Source organism: Mustela putorius, unplaced genomic scaffold (assembly GCF_011764305.1).
Source record: "Mustela putorius furo isolate JIRA1106 unplaced genomic scaffold, ASM1176430v1.1 tig00003867_pilon_pilon_pilon, whole genome shotgun sequence".
Taxonomy (NCBI): domain Eukaryota; kingdom Metazoa; phylum Chordata; class Mammalia; order Carnivora; family Mustelidae; genus Mustela; species Mustela putorius.
This window is the reverse complement of record NW_025422019.1, coordinates 22,071,195-22,092,434: the sequence shown is the minus strand read 5'-3', so window position 1 is coordinate 22,092,434 and position 21,240 is coordinate 22,071,195. Positions and strand designations below refer to the sequence as shown.

General features: G+C 32.0%; 1 protein-coding gene across 1 annotated transcript in view; it reads left to right on the top strand.

Moving 5' to 3' along the window:
- Window positions 1–21,240, top strand: part of LRP1B (LDL receptor related protein 1B) — a 1,620,129-nt gene that overhangs the window by 1,381,797 nt on the left and 217,092 nt on the right. Inside the window, exons 59-60 of the mRNA XM_045066491.1 lie at window positions 1,616–1,797; window positions 11,120–11,319. Of these exons, the coding sequence (XP_044922426.1) occupies window positions 1,616–1,797; window positions 11,120–11,319 (382 nt within the window). The remainder of the gene's footprint in view (window positions 1–1,615; window positions 1,798–11,119; window positions 11,320–21,240) is intronic.

Genomic DNA, 21,240 nt, shown 5'->3' with positions numbered 1-21,240 from the left:
GATTGAAATTATAGCTCTATTAAAATTAACCTTCAATACAAGGAAATAATTTAATGCATTTCTGTAAAATCATGAATGTTCTGATCAGACAGCATCATAATTAAATATATGTCACATTCTAGATATGAGCTAGTTGGCACTATTTCTGAGTTATCTTGAGTTTCTTGTTCTGCTGAAGTGAGCACTATGTTACCTTGTGTTTTAAAATAAAATTATATGAAAAAATAAAATAATTTTTGTTGCTTATATGAAGTAAAATATATTATAAAGACATCTAAATTCAAGTACAAAGAACGTATCAATTACTTTGACTCTTTTTGTAGCCGTCTCTAATATCATACAGAAATTTTTAGTGGAAACAATCGTTTTTGAAAATATTAATAAAATCTTGAAATATGTTTATGCAATACCAAGACAACCAGTGTGATTGTATTTATATATAAACTTTATATATTTATGGGATAAACTGATAATTTTAAATGAAATACCAGTTTGTTTATAGAAACAGATGAATTTTGTCTTTTTTAATTCTTTGACTATTAACCCAAATTTGATCATATTTTTTTACATTTAGATTTTTGGTTTCCTTTATATTTTTTAATATCTTTTAATATTCTAAAGGATTAATTATCTACTGCCTTGGGACTACTGGCACATTAGGATCTTAAATCATGTCATAACATAGGGTCACAAAATGAATCATATTTCTATTGAGATAACTAATTCACTGATTTTCATGTAAATTGTCAGCCATGCCAATTTTTTTAAAGGTAGAATTTGGAAGAAAGAAGAAAAGATATCTTGCAATTCAGTACAGTGGATTGATACCATTAGTTTCTGAAAATGCTATTATCTTCACTACTGACAACATTAGGGAAAGAATAACTATGAAATTTGATTATTGTTTTCTTGTTTCTAATATATAACCATTGACTGCTGTATAGCCCCAAATTCAGTTTCTCCTTTCACATAATCCTCAAATCATTGAGAACTCAGAAATAGCAGTTATACAGAATCTTTGGTTATTTTATATGCATCATGTTTATACATACAAAGCTTATATCCTTATTATAGCTGATACTGATATGGGTTAGAATGAAGTGCAGCAGTCATATGAATTTCACTTTTTTTGTTTAGGTTGAAATAAGGTATATTTTTGTTTATATATATATTTTTTTTACTCTTGTTGTATTAGATAATTTGAATAGGGCAAGGCAAGAGCAGTTAGGAAAGTAGAGAATGCCATAAAAATATCAATAATTCTGTGTGTATGTCTTTGTGTGTGATAGAATTTCTCCCCCCAGTTTTCAGAAGACGATAAACTATAACAATAATGTCATCAACAAATTTGTAACTGCCCAACAGTTTTTTTATTTTGGTGTTTATTTCATAACTCTATATGTCATATTTAGGGGCCTGATTCAGATATTGTAATTCCTTGCATCACAAATGAGTAAGTAATTTTATTAGGGTAAACATGTTCTATGTTTTATGTTTAGATTCTATTTCTAATGTTTAAGTAGAATTCTATTATCTCTGTAAAAATCACAAAGCAGTTGCTCAGTTCTTAAACTAGGTATTTACATTGTTAACTTTTAAATTCTTACCTTGTTAGGTAGTGCATAACACAGCTGTCCCCAATGCACTTGCTGTCGATTGGATTGGAAAAAACCTCTATTGGTCTGACACAGAAAAGAGGATCATTGAAGTATCCAAACTCAACGGTTTATACCCTACTATACTTGTTAGCAAAAGGCTGAAGTTCCCCCGGGACCTGTCTTTGGATCCTCGAGCTGGGTTTGTAACAAACATTGAAAATCTTAAATTAAAGATTGAAACTGTGGATTACATTCAATGTGGTAAATCCTATTCTGTAGGTTTTAACATGAAAACCAAGATGAAGTGTAATGTGTAGACATTCTTACTGGGAAGTCAAAAATAGGAATGTGACTACCACAGTGAAAAAGAAAAACATTTAAAATGATGAGATTTTGTAGCAAGTATTTTTAAAAGTTTTAAATGCAACTGTTTCTCTAAGTAATCTATAAATGTAGTGGAAATAAATAAAATGTGCAGATTTCTCTAATTTTAATGCCTTTAAATCTTGGAGGAAAAGAAGCGATTGTGGTTGGTCATGAATACAGATGATATAATTCCTGTACCACTTTAGGGCAAGAGACATAAGTATTGTCCATGAATAATAAATAACAAGTACATTATCCATGCATTCCAAAGGGATAGCAAAATGGAAATACTGAGAAAGATCCATATTGGAGCTGTGTTTGAGTTGCATTTCACTGTAAGAAAGGAGAATAAGTCATTGTAAGGGTTAAGGACAGCAGGCTAGAGATTCCAGATAAGGGAAGAACACACAATAAGGTGTCAGAATTTAGGAGTCAAAGTCAGATATGTGGCTGCTAAAGTTCTGTAGACTATGACCATTATAATTCACTTTTAATTGTGTTGTTTGGTAAAGAAGGCATGCCTTTCCTTTTTTTTTTTTCCCTCCCATTATAATTTAGAGTGATTACATACTCCAAAATGATCTCTGTATAAGTTCAAGCTTCTTAATGTGCTTGTTAAAAGAACAAATTTAGAGAAAATGTGATTCTTTAAAATAGGACACATTCACAGTAACAAGTGTCATGATCACAGTAGTGCTCTAAATTTTCTGCTGTATAAATTAATTTCACTTAATATGTCTCATGAAATTACTGCTTTTATCATATCATATACAACAACTAGGAATAGTTTCTTGCTAATGTGTTACAACTGTTTTTTTTTTTCTTCCCTTATGTTTATAATTGGCAATGTGTTCATATCACTATACATTTTATAGCTTAATTTTAAACTTTACTTTGGGTAAAAGCAGTACGTAATAGAAGACTTATACTGTAAATACTCTTCTGTTTCCAAGGTTATGTACAACTTTTAGGTTTTTGCTATATAATTATGTAACCATTTTGTTGCCTTTTAAAGTATTTTCCTTACCATAGCAACAGAAGATTCAAAAGAGTGTCAATTCTATTTTAATTGAAACAGAGTCACAAGAGAGTTTCTTTTTAATATGTCTCAGAAATAATGGCCAGTTGTACTAAGCTTAACTATTGTCATCATTCATTCATAAGAATGTGAATATTTTAATTTTATCAGATGATATTTATTTTAGTGTGTTCAAACCATTGTCCTTTTTTTTGAAACCAATAGGGTTGGCTTAGCTTCTCATTTTATACTCTCCAAGATGCTTCATATTGAACAGACAAGCATTACCTGTAGATCATAATAGTATTGTGGAATTTATTAGTTATAAAGCAAAAACTGTGTCTTTGCCTAGTGAACACAGCTGAGCTTAGCTTTAAGTTTTATTTCTCCTGGGTTATAGGTATTATTACCCTGTAAACTGAAAGCAGCCTTAAGTTATCATTAACATAAACCCATCCATCAAAAGTGTCAGTTAAAATAGTGAAGTACTAAATTACTGTAAATATTATGAAAGTCTCCCTTGATTGCAATTTTGGATAATATTTTATTATGATATAGATATGGTAAAAAAAAAAGATAAAAATCAGGTCTTTTTATGTAACAATTAAAGCCACCTATTTTAGCAGATAAAATTTAATGACACCATTTTGTACCTGCTGTTTTTCTTCTTCCCCGAAGTGAGACAATAGGGCAAACTGGGATTTTAGTTTGTATGAGATGCACTTCAGGGTGAAAATTTCATAACTGTCTAAAATACTGTGTAATCCTGCTTTTAAAAATCAGCTTAAATTATAAGATTATGTGATAAAAATGCCCTTGAATATTTCTACATTAGATTAACATTGCAGTTTACATGTTTTGAATTGGCCAACATGACTGACCCCCCATTTCCTTAAGGAGAGTAATTTCTGCCCTGATATTTAGTGAAGGATAAAGGAATCGTTTGTGTAAAAGAGGATAAAGATCACTGGACTGATGTAATGAAGCAACTAAACTTTTAGGAGGTAGCTTAGAGGTCCTTTCTGTCTTTTAATGATAGTATCCCAATTGTCACAATATCAATTTCATATGGTGGTTACTAAGAATGATAAGTAGATCAAATAGACAGATTGATCACCTTCCTGTTTGTTACATTTAAATTCATCTGAGATCCAATTATCCTAATCATTCTGTTATCTGGTTTAGTTTGGGAAATGCTGTTGTAATTTATCATAAGTTGGGGGTAATTAATATTATTTACACCAGTGTTTATAAAAGTTGTCATTTATGCAGAATATATATATATATATATATATATGCACATTTTAAAGTAGAATAGGAAATATAATGTTAAAGCCAGACTGAGCATAATTTAGTTTTTTGGATGATTAATGTTATTTCAGGTAATCCCATAGCAAAAGACCATTATGACAGACAATAAAGTGAATATGTGATATTACTGTTAATAGAAGATTAATCTACTCATTCATTAATTCAACTCATATTTCTTTAGCATTTAGTGTCTTTCTGTCCCTGGTCTAAGTAGCAGCAAAAAAATAAATGGCATAGTCCTACCTCTAGGTTATTTCACAGTTCAGTGGGTAGGCAGATGAGTAAATAATTACAATACAATGCAGTCACTTATTAAAATAGGAAAAAAATAGAAAATGTTTCTATCTCAACTAGATTCAGAGTCCGCTTTCTGGACAAGATGGGTAGAGCAAGAATTAGTCAGGAGATGCAGTGCACTTCAGAGCAGGCAGAAAGAACAAGCTCTGTGGGCAAGCAAAGATGCATAGAAGGGCATGGCACATTCAAGGAACTGAAAAGAACTCACGTTTGGGACAATTTAAGTTTGTACATTTGTGAAACTTTGATACCAGTTCACTTTACAGAGCAGAAAAAGGCCTAGGGATCAAAATAACAACAACAAAACAAACCTTATAAGATTTCTGGTTCAGGCAAACAGGTTAATAGAGGAAGATCTCCCTACAATATGAGGCATACAGGAAAGTGGCAGAGATAAGAAAGGGAGATGATCAGTGTGTAAGCCTACTGGAATTGGAGTTCCCATGTAATAACAATGATAATGAAGATAGCTAGCCGCTTCTCTAGAATTCTATGAATTTGAAAACTGTGTCTGCATTTATCACTTTAGTTGCTTGTACTGTTTTTCTGAGTCTGTGAGAAAAACATTATTATTCTAACTATTATCCTTAAAGTACAGAAAAGAACATTGAATCTCAAAAGGGCCTAGTGATTCTCTCAGGATCATATAGGTAGTAAGATACTAAATTGAGGATTTAACCTAATTCTCAAGCTTTGGTCCCTTACTTTTCCTTTTATCATATTAGAATTTTCAGAAACAAAATGATCTTGGATCGTGATTGTGTTTTTCAGGAACCATGCAAACAGAGATAAGAAAAAAACATAAAGACAAAACTACTATAGTTTCTTCCATTTTAATAAATAGCCTTTTTACAAGATTTTAAATGTGGATATGAGTATTTTGGAAAAAATACAATCATTACAAGCGTGCTTTATCATTAAGAATATTTTTCTTTGGATTTCTTTTCTAGTAGTCTGTTAGCAATACCCTAAGAAAATACTACTAGGTGCTATTTTGAATTATAAATATATTTTAATGAAAATATATTGAAGGACTCATATATAACTCAGTATCTGTATCCACTATTGCCAATACAGATAATGATAATGCAAATACATTTGAAAAAGACACATTTTATGTTTCTGTATCTTCCATATGTCATTCTTTCTTCCTAGAATGCCCTTCTCATTTTCCTCAAGTTTGAATAACTTCCCATTTTTCCAGCAACAGCACGGAATATTGCTTCCTCTGTGAAACATTCCCCAGCTGTGCCTAAGAAGTCCCTACATATTGACCACATACCATTGCATGACTTTTTATTTTTTTAATTTTTATTTTTTGAGGTATAATTGACATAAAATATTATATTAGTTTTAGATATACATAAGATTATTACTGGTACAAATGTCTATCTCTCCATCTAGAAAGTGAATTCTTTTCACAAGAAGGCTTGGTTTAATCACTGGTTGTACCAAACACAGAGCTTGTTAAATTCACTGCAGAAGGAAATAATAAATGGGTAACTGGATATACACAGCAAATAGGGTATAGCTGCAGGGACATTATACCTGCATCATTGCCCAAACCAATACATCAGTATGTAAATAACCTGCATGTTTCGAGGAGAAAGGTCATAAGGGAACTTTTGTTATGAGGGAATGAAAGGCATGCTAGGAATAAAAACTCAGTTTCTGATTTCTGTGGGAAAATAGAAATATTCTATTAAAACAAACAGTTGTATTAAAAAAATCCTTTCTCTACCAATTCTTAAACCTATCCATATTTAGTCAAAAACATACAGGAAAATGAACATCAAAAATTAATTATAATTTAAAATTAGAAATAATTGCTGTTGGAAGAAATATCTATTTCCTGAATTCAGGAAAAAAATAGTAAAAACAGCAGAATTCAATTTTAATTTTTTAAAGAAATGGAGCATATTATATCAAACTATAAAAGACATCCTCAGGAACCACAGAAGCCTATTGTTATGGTTACAGCAGACATTGTTTTCTTTGTTCACATTTTGTTATAACTTACCGAGTAGATACCATTTGGGCCTGAGGTTTTTCAGATGTGATCCTAGGTAAACATTACATATAATATGGACGAAATTTGGAACTCCCCTTTTGACATTTTCAGTGAAGTTTTCATTTTTCAGCTTTGACCATTTATAGAAAATTTTGTACTTAAGTAGTTTTTAAGAAGTTGAATTTCAGATGTTGAAATTATCAGAATATCTGGTACAGTCTTACTGGAAAACTTGGAAAAAATGTATGGTAGAGGGGCCTAAGTATGGCAAGTTAAACCATTAAAGCTTAACCATCAGAAGGTAGGTATTCATAAGGAAAGAGCAATCCTGTGTCTATGAAGATTCATACATACCTGAAAAGAGTTAAATTATATTTTTCTTCAATGTAATAGAATCTTTTTATATTCTTCTTTTGGTTGATGAGTACTTAAAAAGACAAATTGTGATAAAACACAAAATAAAGACAAATTACATAAAATTATATGCTCAATTCAGATGCAACCTATTAGGTGAGTATTACTAAACCAATATATATAGAGAGGGAGTGGACAGATATATATGAAATATATAATACATACATAGTACAGATAAAAAATAATAGCTAATATTTGCTAAACTCTTACACCATGTTTACCAATGCTCTAAATTTATTTCCTGTATTCCATCATTAATCCTCATGATGATTTTATGAGGAGGAACTATTATTAATCTTTTCAACATGTGAGTAAACACAGTCTCAAAGAGGTTAAATTGGCCACATTCACGCAGCTAGTAATAGGTCAACCCGAAATTTGAACCTCATGAGTCTGTTTCTAGAACTCATTTCCTGAAGGCTCTACATAGTGGTGCTTAGAGAAAAAGGTAGTCTATAAATCTAGAGACCTGAGCCCTTGTTCCAACTGTATCACTATTATAATAGACTGTGACAACACACATAATCTTATATGGTTTCTGTTTATCAGTAAAATGAAGGTCCTAGGCTAATGATCTTTAAGATTTGTTACAGCATTAAAATCTTCAATTAAGTTATATTTTGCTCTAAAATCTGAAAGAGATAAGGATTATTCATATCTTTGTAAGGTAGCTATGAATATAAGATTTATGTTCAGAGAACTATCAGTGAGCACAATATTTATTTCATGCTTTCTTTTATCGAGGTAAAATTATCATTCCTCCTTTTGTGCCTCTGTAGTAAAGTGGCTTTATCATTATACTTTTTTTCATTTGTTTTACATCCACCTATATTGTATTCACTGAGAGACCTTTAAAGGCAAAAATCGTATCTGTTTACCTCTGTGTTCCCAGTTCTAAGGAGTACCTGGTACATAATATGGCCTCAAAAATTATTGTTTCAAAATATTGTTCTTAATCTACTTAAGAATGGTTCTGGTACTTATTAGAGTTGTTATACCAGTGTGAGTAAATCGAGGTAGGTTCTTTGATTATGGGGCCTGAGAATCTACGTTAGTACTTTGTGGGTTCCTATGTTCACAATATATGTGTTGTTCAATTACACATTGTGTAATTGAGTAATTGTGAGATAAAAGATAGTAATTCTGTAGACCAAAAAAAGCTAAAGCACAGTTTCCCAAAGTGTTTCCCTAGGAAAATAAATGCTATCACCTAAGATTATGTGATTAAAAAAATGGACATTATACCTCCCTTTGAGAGAAACACTGTCATATTAAGCATATTAAAAGCTTTCACGATAAAAAGGGGAAAAAAAGATGATGCTTATTTTGTTAAAGAAAGCATTTCTCAAATATGTTTTATCTTGAAACCTATTTTGAAAAATGTGATCAGGGAAGAATTTGTGGTGAATGGAGGGGCAAAGTGAATTATGTCTAACTGAAAAGATCTATGTAATTAAAGAGGAATGGTCTCTTCCAGTGATTTTTATGGAAGTACAGAAGTGAAAATGTAAATACTCCAACTAGAGCTGAAGTGACATATTTTAATGGTGGGGAGTCACTGAGAGAAGTATTTTTGTGCCTTTTTTAAAGGAAAGCTTGAATGGCAGGGACAGGATTTCAAAACTCTTAGAAAGCTTTCTGAGAATGATGTAACAGATGTCAGACTCCATGAAATATGCTCTTCCTGTTCTTGATATCTTGGCTCAAGATGGTGATAAGACTAGTCAAAAAAAAAAAAAGTTTAGATTGTAGATAAAAATTTTAGATTCCTATGACATGGAGGTCTGGCCCTTTGGAATTCCTAAATTACACTCCAAAAAATTTATTATTATTCACATCCAGTAATTTGCAATACTGTATTGATAGCATTTGATGGAGAAAACTCTTCTTTTTAACCTTTGGGATGTTTTAATTTCAAGTAGAAGCATATGTAAATAGTTAAATAGAAATATGAATATTACCTCTAATTAAGCTATATTGGGCATGTACTTTGTAATGATACAGAATGTTATTGAAATACTACTTTACATTTTTATTGTTTATATTCACTTCTCAAAAACATCATGGTTTTATAGAAGCCCACATATATTTAGTCATATCTGACATGTGTGAGAGAAGCTAGCATATAAATGATGTCATCTATTAGGGAAAAAAAAAATTGCTTTGTTAGTGTTCCCAAGATTCAGAGTCATATGGTAAGGAGGAATGTTTTGATTTCAATGACATAAACTGTCTTTGCATTTTTACTTCCTTCTGATTCATTTTCTTCCTTTTTATCTGGACTGTCATTATCTCTAGTATACACAGCAAGGTGCACTCCCATAAAGTTATTGGAAAGGAATGGATTGGTTTTTCTAGCTGTATTTTGCTAACATGTGTTTGCTTTCAAAATAAAAATAAAAATACAAGATTTAAATAACTTAAAATAATTGAAGATTTAAAGAAAAAATACTTTTAATCAATTTCTGAAAGGTTTGGTATCTTTTATTATCTGGTGATTTGAGATTTTCAAATTTGTTCAGAACGAACATAGATATACATAAGCACTGGATAACAATCCAGTATTATACTATACAAACTTGACTGTTGAATTTCCAGACTCAAACATGTTTTTAACTTTTCACTCTCAGAGCTCTCTTTGAATCTCTGCTTCCAATAGTCTACCTTTCATGTGGTCCTTACCAGATACAAATTTCTTATTTTAAGTGTCATGCTTAATTAGGACTCTTAATGATATTTTGGCAAGTAAGAAAATTTTAAAAATATATTATCATCTGCTATCCCCTACCTTTATGCAGAACCTCCCAAAATAATTGTCAGCACAAAAATACACATATTTCTTACAATGATTATTTATGTTAGCCCAGTATTTGATAAATGGTTTTTCTTCAAATCTTTTATTTCTTTTGTAGTGTGCAGTTAAAATGTCTCAACACAGTTATCACTATCAGCATGTATGAGCAAGATTTTTCTTTAAGGAATATTTTGATTTTAAATCAAATATGTCAGTTATAAATCATATAGAATAATTTCCATACTATATTATTTTAATTACCACATTTTCCAAATTTGAAGAATTAATAGTCAATGATTTTATACTTACTGAAAAGAAAAGAATGGATCTGGGGAAACGACTTGGGTTAGTAAGTTTCAGTTTTGTTGTTGGAATGTGAAATGGATGTTAATGACTCTCTAACTCAAATCTTGAATCATATAGAGAAGGAAACATATTCAGCAAAATAAAGTGAGTTTTTTCTACTATAAGAAAAAAAAATAGATGGTTTAATTAAGTAGAAATTTTTCAGTAATTTCTGTTACTTACACATTATTTCTATTTTACCAGTGTATAATATTTATGTTTAACTCAGTTAGTTTTAGTACCAATATAACTTTCTTCCTTTTTTGTTTATTTTTTTAAACTACTATCTGATATACCTTACTCTAGACCTTCCAGTAACATAATTGAAATCAGTACTGTCCAATAGAACTTTCTGTGGTTATGGAAGTGTTCTATATCTATGCTGTTGGATATGGTAGCCATGTGACATATGGCTATTGGGTACTTGAAACATGGTTAGTGTGACTGAGGAACAATACAGTTCATTTAATCTCATATGGTTTTAATTAATTTAAATGTTAAGAGTCACAGTTGCCTAAAGGCTACCACAGTGAGGAATGCAGATTCAGGCAAATATAATGTACTCCTCCATGAATCATTTTGAAGTTTTCATTGGTAATAAACCAAAAAGGAAAAAAAAAATCTGGATAGTTATTCCTCCAACATTACATATGCAGCTTGAAGGCTCATTTCTGTTAGTTTTAGGGATCTGTAATTTGTTAATGTTTGTAGAAATAATGTTCTCTATACAGGTTTGTGTGCTAAAGGAAACATATTTAAAATTATGTGGATATTTCAAAGTGTGTTATTTGTTTAATAAAAATCATAAGAAAAACTTGTATTTAAAATATGCTTCTTAGAAGTTACAATTCAGAGAGATACCATGAATTAATTTGGGGAATAGCTGAGTAAATAAGTGAAATATTGTGTGATGTTTCACTCCCTGAGTGTCTGTAAACAAAATGGCTATTGATTTTCTTTCCTAGGTATTTGTATTGGATTGACTGCTGTGAGTATCCTCACATTGGCCGTGTTGGAATGGATGGAACCAATCAGAGTGTTGTCATAGAAACCAAGATTTCTAGACCCATGGCACTAACAATAGATTATGTCAACCATAGACTCTACTGGGCTGATGAAAATCATATTGAATTTAGCAACATGGATGGATCTCATAGACACAAAGGTTGGTCTGGTAGCACCAATGACTCAGTTTATTTTAATAGTGCATAAATTATTCATTTAGAAAATATGTGCACACTTTTAAAAAAAGAAAACAGGTGTACAATTATTTTTATTCATTATACATAATTTCAAATACATTTTGTAATTTAAGATTATACTGCTATACTCCTTTATAACAATATTGGTAAATAAGAATTAGGCATATTTATTCAGAGCCTCTGTAATCAGTATAAAAATCATTTTGACAATATTTTTTCTAATTGTATGTTTTAAAATAGTTTTTATAATAATTGAACAATATTTTTCTTAGTTAATATATACATAAATCCTGACTGGATTGAAACAGAAGATTACATGTTTATAAACATAAGGTTATTATTGCACTGGTAGGGCTTACTTTTTAAAAAATACTAAGTAAAGTACAGTTCTTTAAAGAAATGACATAATAGTATATAAAAATTATCAATTATATTGCACGCATTGAATTTATTGTTATCAACAGTGGCCACAAAAGTTAACATAGAAAACAAATTACGGTAACATTCAGATTATTTGAATTTCAGCAAATATAAAATTCTACAGATACCTCAATTTTCTGTTTTTTTTTTTTTTTTTAACGCTGAGTAGATTAAAAAACTCTAAATATAAAACAAATGAATGAAGCAAATGGGTATGAGGGAAGTGACACTAGAATTAGGGACAAGGGAGACATCTGAGGGGCGAGGATCTGAGGATGAGGGATTGGAAAAGAACACCAGAGAAGGATATGCCGAAGGGGAAGAGGGTGCGGCTGGAGACGACGGATGGAACAGAAACCACAAACAGTTCCGGTGAACACTCAAAATACCTGGTGATTCACAGACCTGTACCCCTGGGGATAAAAATATATGTTTACAAAATACTTCAGATGTGAAAAGATGATATTTTTCCCAGAATGAAAAAGATAAATGATTTTCTTTATTGATCTTTCTTGATGTAATGTTACCTTTGTTATTAGGTGTTTTTATCTTCAAATAGTAAAAGCCAGAGTTCACAGAGAGATCCCATAGAAAGCCCACACAGTAGCCTGGTTCAGTTTCTCAGGCTGCTTTCTTCCCTGGAAGTAAGCTTAGGACAAAGCCCAGGGAGGAGGGAAATCAGGATAAGAGAGGATTATTGATAATTTCACTGGCAGGTGAGGCCGTGCAAGAGTGTACCAGTATGGAGTCCTGAGAAGGATGAAGCCATTGACTTAAAAAGTAAATAGAGAAATACATAAAAATAAAGGAGATAAAAGTCACTGAAGTCACACCACTTAATGATTTTGCCTAAGTCCCCCTCAGCTTATATTTAAACAACTAGATCATTCTAACTAAAAATGCTGGCAGAAAGCTTTTAAAGGTGCTTGTTTCAGGGCAAGAACATCGAGATATCACAAGTGCGGTTGGATGAGTCACTTATTTAGGTGTTGGCAATCCAATTATAGAGATAAAGAAACTCATCAGGATGCAGTTTGAGTGAAGAATTATTTAAAGATGACTTTAGGATTTTAATTACAGCAAAAGTAATGTTGACAAATCAAAATTGCACTTAGCATTCAGCAGTTATATCTTCTCCGAAGAATCAATAATGAAATGTTCTGCAACATTCTTAGATGATATAATTGAAAGTTTTATTGTGGCAATCAGTATTTTCCCCATGTAACTATGAACCCGTCTATTTTTAGCATCTATCTAAAGTACTAGATTGTTGTGAATGCATTACTTTCCAGTAAAAACTTTCACTGAACAATAGAATTTAAACCATTTTTGGTTAAATGAATGAATATTAAAAATAGAATTTGAAGCATCAAATATTTGCCTATTCACTTGACACTTTGTGTTTGAACACAAATTGTAGTTAAACATGTTGTCTATTAGAAAATACTGTTTCCATCCCCTATTCATTATTTGGAAATTATGTCAGATGTGTGGGGGACTAATGTTTTGAAAACTTAATACAAAATCAAATGCGTATAAATAAAGTGTCTTGGAATCATGGTACTGGTGATGACTTTGGATTGAGGGACATACAGAGCAAGAAGAAATAGCACTAATTTATTAGAGTGAAATATTTGGCTGAAAGATACCTAGGTATGATGTCATTAACAATTTATAGTTTGATTTTGAAAATACTTGGAAACTCAAGGGGGAAGCAAAAGAAACCAAAAGAGCTGTTGCCATCAGAAGTATTTTTTCTCTTGAAGGCTTTCTCAGAAAGACTAATGAAAAATTCATTAAGTGTCTTATCAGGCATCTGCCAATATCTGAATGCAAGCCAACAATTACCTAGTAGTTACTAATAAGCTACTAATTGTAGGTAGCCTAAATTATGCCAGCTCTACAGCCAATGAGGAAAAAAAGCCATTCATTTGCCGTGTTTGTAAAAAAGAGTAGCTTTTTCTACTTCTCATACTTTCCCCGTAAAGACAAAGAGAATGCTGTGGTCTCTTAATTATGTATGTGGAGGTAGAAAATGAGACTTTGACATTAATAATAAATAAGTTTTGCATTAGTCTGGTCACTGATCTCTTTTTTTCTATTAACCAGACTAGTGTTATTGTTATTTATTCTGCTTGTCAAAAGTAGAATCAAAACTCGTCAAAACAGTGGGCTATGCCATTCATGACAAAGTAATTTGAGAACATGCAAAGTATATGAGAAATTTCAGAATTATGGTTCTTTTTGATAAGCCAAAACTTAATATCAGAGAAAAATAAACCCAGACATTTTTTTTCTCCAAACATATTGGGATTTAATCATGCAGTAATTTCATAAACGAAGCTTTAATTTATTATTACTTATCCAGCCTAAGAACTTCTAAAAATACAGAATTCTATGCCCTAAACAATAGGTCAGGTTACCTCCAATGTACATGTGACTTACAGAAGAATTTCCATCCATCTTTCTCTGCTACCTCCTCTACCCAGCCACCCTCCTACCTAGTCTAAACACCACATTGCAAAATTAACTAAACAAATAGTCAATTTGCCAGCTTTGGAGCATCTACATTCAATCTTAGCCAGGTGAACCTCCTCCTAATGCCTGTGTATTTCATTCTTCTGGTTTCCACTATAATAATTTTATAATAATATGTTTTAATATAATGATGCCATTGAATATGACACATGATACTGGATAACTGATTCAAATAGTTTATTTTATATCAAATTTTCATTAGATCATTTTTTTTTTTAAGTTTCTCTGATTTCTTCCCTTTAGATCTGGCCATTCATTCATTCATGTATTCATTCAACACTTAACTTTTGTCTCTTTCAATGCCATGCCTTATGTTAGGCCCTCAAGTTACAAAGTGAGTAAGTTTGTGTTTTTAAAGGATTTATATATAAATGGTAAAAAAAAAATGATATGTAAGTAAAAACATAAATTAGTTTGGGGTTAGAGGAATATACAAAATGTTTTGAAAATGTAGGGAGGAATAGAAAAGCCATTGCTGAAGTAAGGGAATCTTTGAAAAATCTGAGAGATTTCGTACAAGTTCTCTATATGGGGAAATGTATAAAGGATTCTTCACACAGAGGGAACAGCGTGTACAAAGATGTAATAGAATCTTGAACAACATGGGCTTTACACAATTTGGCTATGATTGGAAGTTGTATGAGAGGGAGATAATGTCACTAGATGAACAAGGGCAAATATGGGCCAGACTATGACACATCTTAAATGCTGAGTAATTTGGAATTTATCCTTTAGGTCATAGGGAACCATTGATGGTGTTTAGTTGATTGAATGCTATCATTAGACTTGACAACAGCATGGAAAATGAAAGACCCTAGAAGGGTAACCACTTTAGAGGCTGTTAAGATATTTTAGGAGAAAAAATTTGAAGTGATTATAGCTGTGGGAATGGAGATAAACTATTACATACAAAAGTTATTTGGCAAGAAAAGAAAAGAAAAAAAAAAGAAAAGAAGAAGATTTGCATTTGTAAGCTCAAAATAACAGAAATTTCGGTGGTCCAGTTGAAAATATTAAGTGAATGTTTTATTTTATCACCCACTTAGCTGGGGAAAAAATAACATCATTTTGATGACAATAGTTTCACATATATTTGTACACTTTAAAAGGAAATTTAAAAGTACCAAACAAAGGATAACTTAGAGATTCTTCTTGAGAAGCTCTGTTTTAATGAGAGCTACATTTTTTTAGCAAAAGGATTTTAGTAAGAGAAATTCTAAGGATATGAATAAACAACCTCCATTGTATCTTTCCCTAAAAAGCATTTCACAATACCTGATCATTTATCTAGAAGAAAGGTTGCAAATGAGTGTAAAGAGGGTGGAGTGTAGGATGGACCATTAACTAGCTTTTTCATTTTAAAAAGCGTAGGTAATTCCCCTAGATCTCAGTTGGTTCTTCTATGGAAATAAAGATGCTGGGGGGAAAAATGGCATCAAAGAATGCCAGAACTAAAATTCTAAGCCTTCAGTTAAATGGATCGCACAATTTTTACAAAACATTTGCCAGATCACACAGTTTTAACCTGAGGAAGCTAGTCTTCAATTTAAACTTGAGACCAGCTGAGAATCTGTAATAAACAAATGTTCCCTACTTAGCCTTTGTGAAAATTTCAAATTACAGTCCAATCCTTAGTTCTCTCTTTCAGTAGAAATTTTCTTAGTCTGCTGCTGGCGTTCCAAGAACTGGGACCCTCCTCTTACAAACTCGTATTTCTATCTGAAGTCTAGCATGTTCGAGGAACTGTGCTTAATGCAATATATGCCCTTTTTTCAGTCCATCAACAAACACTGTGTGATAGGTAACATCAAAGCCATTTTGCAGCAAGCAAATAGGATTATAGAGATTAAGAAATTTGTGTAAAGCCAAACAACTAGTAATCAGGAGGACCAGAATTTGAACTCAGATCTAACTGGTTGCAAAGCTTGCTTTCTTTCCATTTTCCACACACTTCATTTTTGAGCAGATAATTGACTGAAGATTTGTTGCCTCCTTATTGCCAATTTTAAAAGCTACTGTCATAGTGCAAATAAACACTTACACAAATAAAGGTATATCCATACCTGAATTTCTTTTGATTGATTTAAATAATGGATGTAGTTAAATTGTGAAATATGTGAGAAACAAAAAAACAAAAACTTGAGCCACCAGAACATAATTACTGTACAAGAAAAGCATATATCTTATTAAATCCAAATTTTTTGGTATTGTTAAATTTAAAAAAAAATAAATTTTAAAGGTCTAATTAGTTTCATTAGTTGATTTATGAATCAGGCAGCACCCTGTCTAGCAAGTGAGGGGAGTTCTAAAAAGCTACAGACGGAAAGGTTTTTAAAGGTAGTGGGGGAGTGGAAAAAAGGAAATTATTAGAAAGAATCCATGTTTTAGGTAAGGTTGCCCTTCTAAGAGGAACAGAAGGAGTCTATCAGTTAATTTCCTAGTGCTGACCAGGAAATTCCCATGTTGACCCGTTAAAGGGGATATTTCTGGGGGATTGAAACTGCAGTTACATTAAGTATGAAGTCTTGGTTTTACCGAGTTGGGGCCTTAACCTAAGTGATGCTATTTGGGGGCCTGTGGTTTTCTTTTGAACAGTTTATTTGAGATAGTAAAGGGAAAGTAATGTTGCTTAAAAATGTACACCCTGCTTTAGTTTGATGTTATAGTTTGTTATTTCCAAACTATCTCCTACCTAACGGAAAACTTCCAGATCTTATTTGGAAATTCAGGCCAGAGAGTCTCTGAAATTTGACCAAAGTCAAGATCTTTTGTCATTTATTTCATGCTTTCTACAAAATTCAGGCTTCTCTAAATGGAGTATCTATAAAAGAGGTTATATACTATCTCCTGAGAAAGAATTTCAGCATACCTTTGTATATGTACCCTAACTCAGAGGCTTTGTTTTCCATTTAATGAGAAGGAAATTAAATTCTAGGAAATTCTAGTCTTTAGAACAAAATTTCATTCTGACAGCTTGCATCAAGTTATATAACAAGATTTCATTTTCCTCATTTTCTATTAGACGTGCCATTGAAGTTGAGTTATCTTAGAGAAGGAGATATTTTCTTGACAATAGTTTGTGATCCATATTAACAAGAGGGTGAGCTAGGAAAAAGATACGTCTGACCTTGAGTTTTACAATTTATTTGTTCTAAAAATAAATGAATAAAATTCATTTTTTCTAGTAACTTTTTTTTTTCAGAATATTCTTCTTTGTATCCCTGAATGATTTAACCTTGTGTTAAATCAGTTGGCCGTGTACATATTTTATCCAGCATCCTGGAAAAATATATACTCTTAACTGCTAATTTCTCTGAAGAGTAATCATTGGGTATGATTCCAAACTACAGTTTATCACGGAACGGTCTTTTGGTTTGTGGACCAATTGTTTAAAATTTCATGCAATTATGTAGACTATGGTTCTTCATTTTTTTCCATACTGGACCTGAAGGTCTTCACACGGAAGTGTCAGTACTGTTGTCTGCCTCGATCATTTGTTTATTGCTCTGAGAATCCAGTTTGTGTTGTGAGGGGGCTGTTCTCTCTTTGGATTCAAAAATCCAAATCATAACCCATACAGTGATCACCTAATTAATGTTGGAAAAGGAATCCAGATCTCAGCGTGCTACTGGTGAAATAGCATAAATATATATATGACATTGTTGTTCTGTAGGGGAAACACACTGAAAAAGACAAAGGGAGCACGTTGTTCTCATCTACTCTGAAACTCAGTAGCTCTTGCATTTGGATCTTTAGAATATTTAAATGTACACTGAAACGCACCAAAAAAGGAGGAAATCTAATAAACACCACCCTCTGATTTTACAATATTCTAGAGCATTTCTTTCTTGGTAGGATATTTTATTTTAGTACTTTTGGAAAAAAAAAATCCCTATCATTCACAGTTCATTACAAACAGTAGACTTCACAAGCTATTTTATGCCAACGGTGTTGATGTGCTGCTGTTTACAATACAATAAAAGTTAATGGAAGGGAGCAAAATACAATTCAGTTACCATAGATAAGTTCCTGAAACAGTAAAATAAATTGAAATTAACTGCCATTTCTAAAAAGTCTTAGAATTTTAGTGTCAATCATGTCTTTCAGTTTTGTTCCTAGAATAGGACCTGTTACATTAAATTGTATATATGTTTCAATAGATTATTATTTTGCAAATGCCACATATGACCCATATACTTTCTTTTAAATGGGAAATTTTAAGTATTACCCTAGCATGAGTTTACAGCCACTTTCAACAATGTTCTACCTTAAATTGGAGACAGTGGGGTGTTGGGGATCAGTAGATCTGGCTTTGGTCCAGGTTGCTGTATAATTTAAACAAGTTTCTTTGCCACAGTATGTTTCATTGTTTTTATCCAGAGAATGGGGATTCTAGCTAATCAGGGATTTTCTAACATTTCTTAAAGGAATTTAGCTGAGGTTGGAACTGGGACAGAGGCTGTTCTATCAATTCCTTCATTTACTCCTACTTATTCCTACAACTACCTAGAACATGTTTTGAAATGCTTGAAATATGTTACCCTCTTCACTTTTTATTCTAGAACCATATTTATAATTGTAGGAATGTGGGAAGACCAGATACCAAACTCATGAAAATGGCTCTGTTGAGATCTGTCCCAAAGGCAAAGTGCTTCCTGCCCCCACCCAAGGCTTCTGCTGTCATTAGGATCCTCAAACACATTCCTAATGCATGTGTGTGGGGAATATCATAACTCCTGTATTTAGTATTGGTCATCATCTCTGAAGACACATTGCCAAATGTCTATGAAGGTTTGTATCACCAGCAAAAAAAAACCTCAGAGCCTTTCAAAGCAATAGGACTATATATTTACCAAGTGCATGGAGTAATGTTGCTTCATTTAGAGACTGCAGAGCAGTCCCCTGGTCAAGAGATAGTACTTTAGGCATAGTCTAGTTTTCAAAACAAATGTCCAGACAGTTCACATTGTCTGCTTTATAAATTCTCAAACTCATTAACAGAAATAACCCTTTCAGATCTTAAATATTGAATGGCTGTATTTGACATCTATTATGAATAACTTTGAAAAAATGTAGGTGAAACCAGGAAGTGGTTGACTTATATTAAACCACATATTTGTAATCTATATAGAAAGTATGTATTATTTGAAGTGACAAGGTGGGGAAAAAGAGGCAAATAATACTACAAAAGGATGGACAAAGGATGCCGTTAGCCTCTTACAAATGGCTTTAAAGAAGAACTCTAAATATAGCATTAGTTTCTATATTTGCCATTATACATGACATTTGTTTCAAAATCTTATACATTTAAGTGTCCCAGTATAAACTGATGCCTTAAGGGGGGTACATATAACTATTATTTGGGCATTTGTTCAGTGTCAGCATTTAAAAGATAGTCTCAAATAATAGACTCCTGGTAGTAGCAACTTAGATCTGCTATTCACTATGGCATATACTGAAGAGAAGAAACTTATTTCTTGTCTCATTTAAGGTTTCACTGATGGATGAACTTTTTGAAAGATTATGTTTATACTGGAAAAAATAAATTTGAAATTCTATCATAATATTTGTTAATGTTAGATATCCTTAGTATTCTTGCCATTTCTTAATGCCTTTATTCACTTTGAACAATGGACTTCAGATCCATTTGCCTGAAATTTTCTTTATAATACTATTACCATTAAGCAGAGTTGTATTAAAGAGTAGGCAGAGAAAATGATCATGGAGGCAAATATTAAATGGAATATTTTATATCTTTTTAAAAATGATTTTGAGGAAATACTTATTTAAAAAAAAAAGGACTCTGCAACCAATAACACTGAGGGGATGTATAATTACTGACAAAGAATAAATGTCCTTGGCCCTAAGGTTATATAAAGCACATTCGTTTTGATGGGGTATTTGTAGCTATAACTACTGGCTTAGCATTCATTTTCTGGAAATCAGTATCCTGGGACCATTTTCCCATCCACTCTTCTCTGTCACTCTTCATAAAGAAAAGTCATTATCCACCAACTTACTGACCACTGCTTTGAAGCCCCCATTTTTTTTTTTTTTGCCATGTTAATCCATTTTCTTCCATCATCTAATTTTATTGTTTATCAGTCTATATTCTTTCTGAAGCCTTAATTTAATCTCACCTCATTTTTTGAATGCTGTTTGTTTTTCTTTGTTTCATTTCTTCCATTTTTTTTTTTTTTGGCTTTGATGCTGCTCCATTAATTTATGCCCCAACTTCTCTACATAGGTTGTTGTACATTATTTTTTAGAACGATGTTGGGAAAAATGGTTAGTATCAGGGTCTCTCAGAATAGAGAGCATCTGGATCCTCTTCTGAAGACAAAGGTGTTTTCATCAAGCTCAAATGTGTGTACCATACTGCCTACAAAGGGGATGTCATTGATGGTTTTTGATTAGGGAAGAGATATGTGAGATTTAAAATAATATTGGAAATATTGAGTGGATGGAGCTCTAGGTTATCTTACCTCTACTTCTTTGCCATTTTCTAAATGCTAGAATGTGGATTTTTGTGGACTGTATCACCCAGGCTCTTTCATATTCTGACTCCAGGTTGAATTGTATCCATGAGATTGACAGGAGCTTGAATGGTGGGTGGAGGAAGATGTTGGACTATTTACTTATTTTCTTTCCGTCAGGCCCAACCACAGTGGTTTGGCAGAGGCTGAGTTCCTTCACTGAATGATCACTGTTCTTGTTGTGTGGTTCCTCTCCTTTAGCTATAGCTGTCACCAGATTCTGATAAGCGGCATAAGAAAAAACAATCCATCATCAGTCCATTGACCATGCCCATACTTCTGTAAATAATTCATTTATTAAAATATTTTAAATTCTCATTAAAAAATGTATTTTCTGTTTATAGGAGACCTGAATAACACAAAGGAGATTGGATGAGATTAAAAACAATG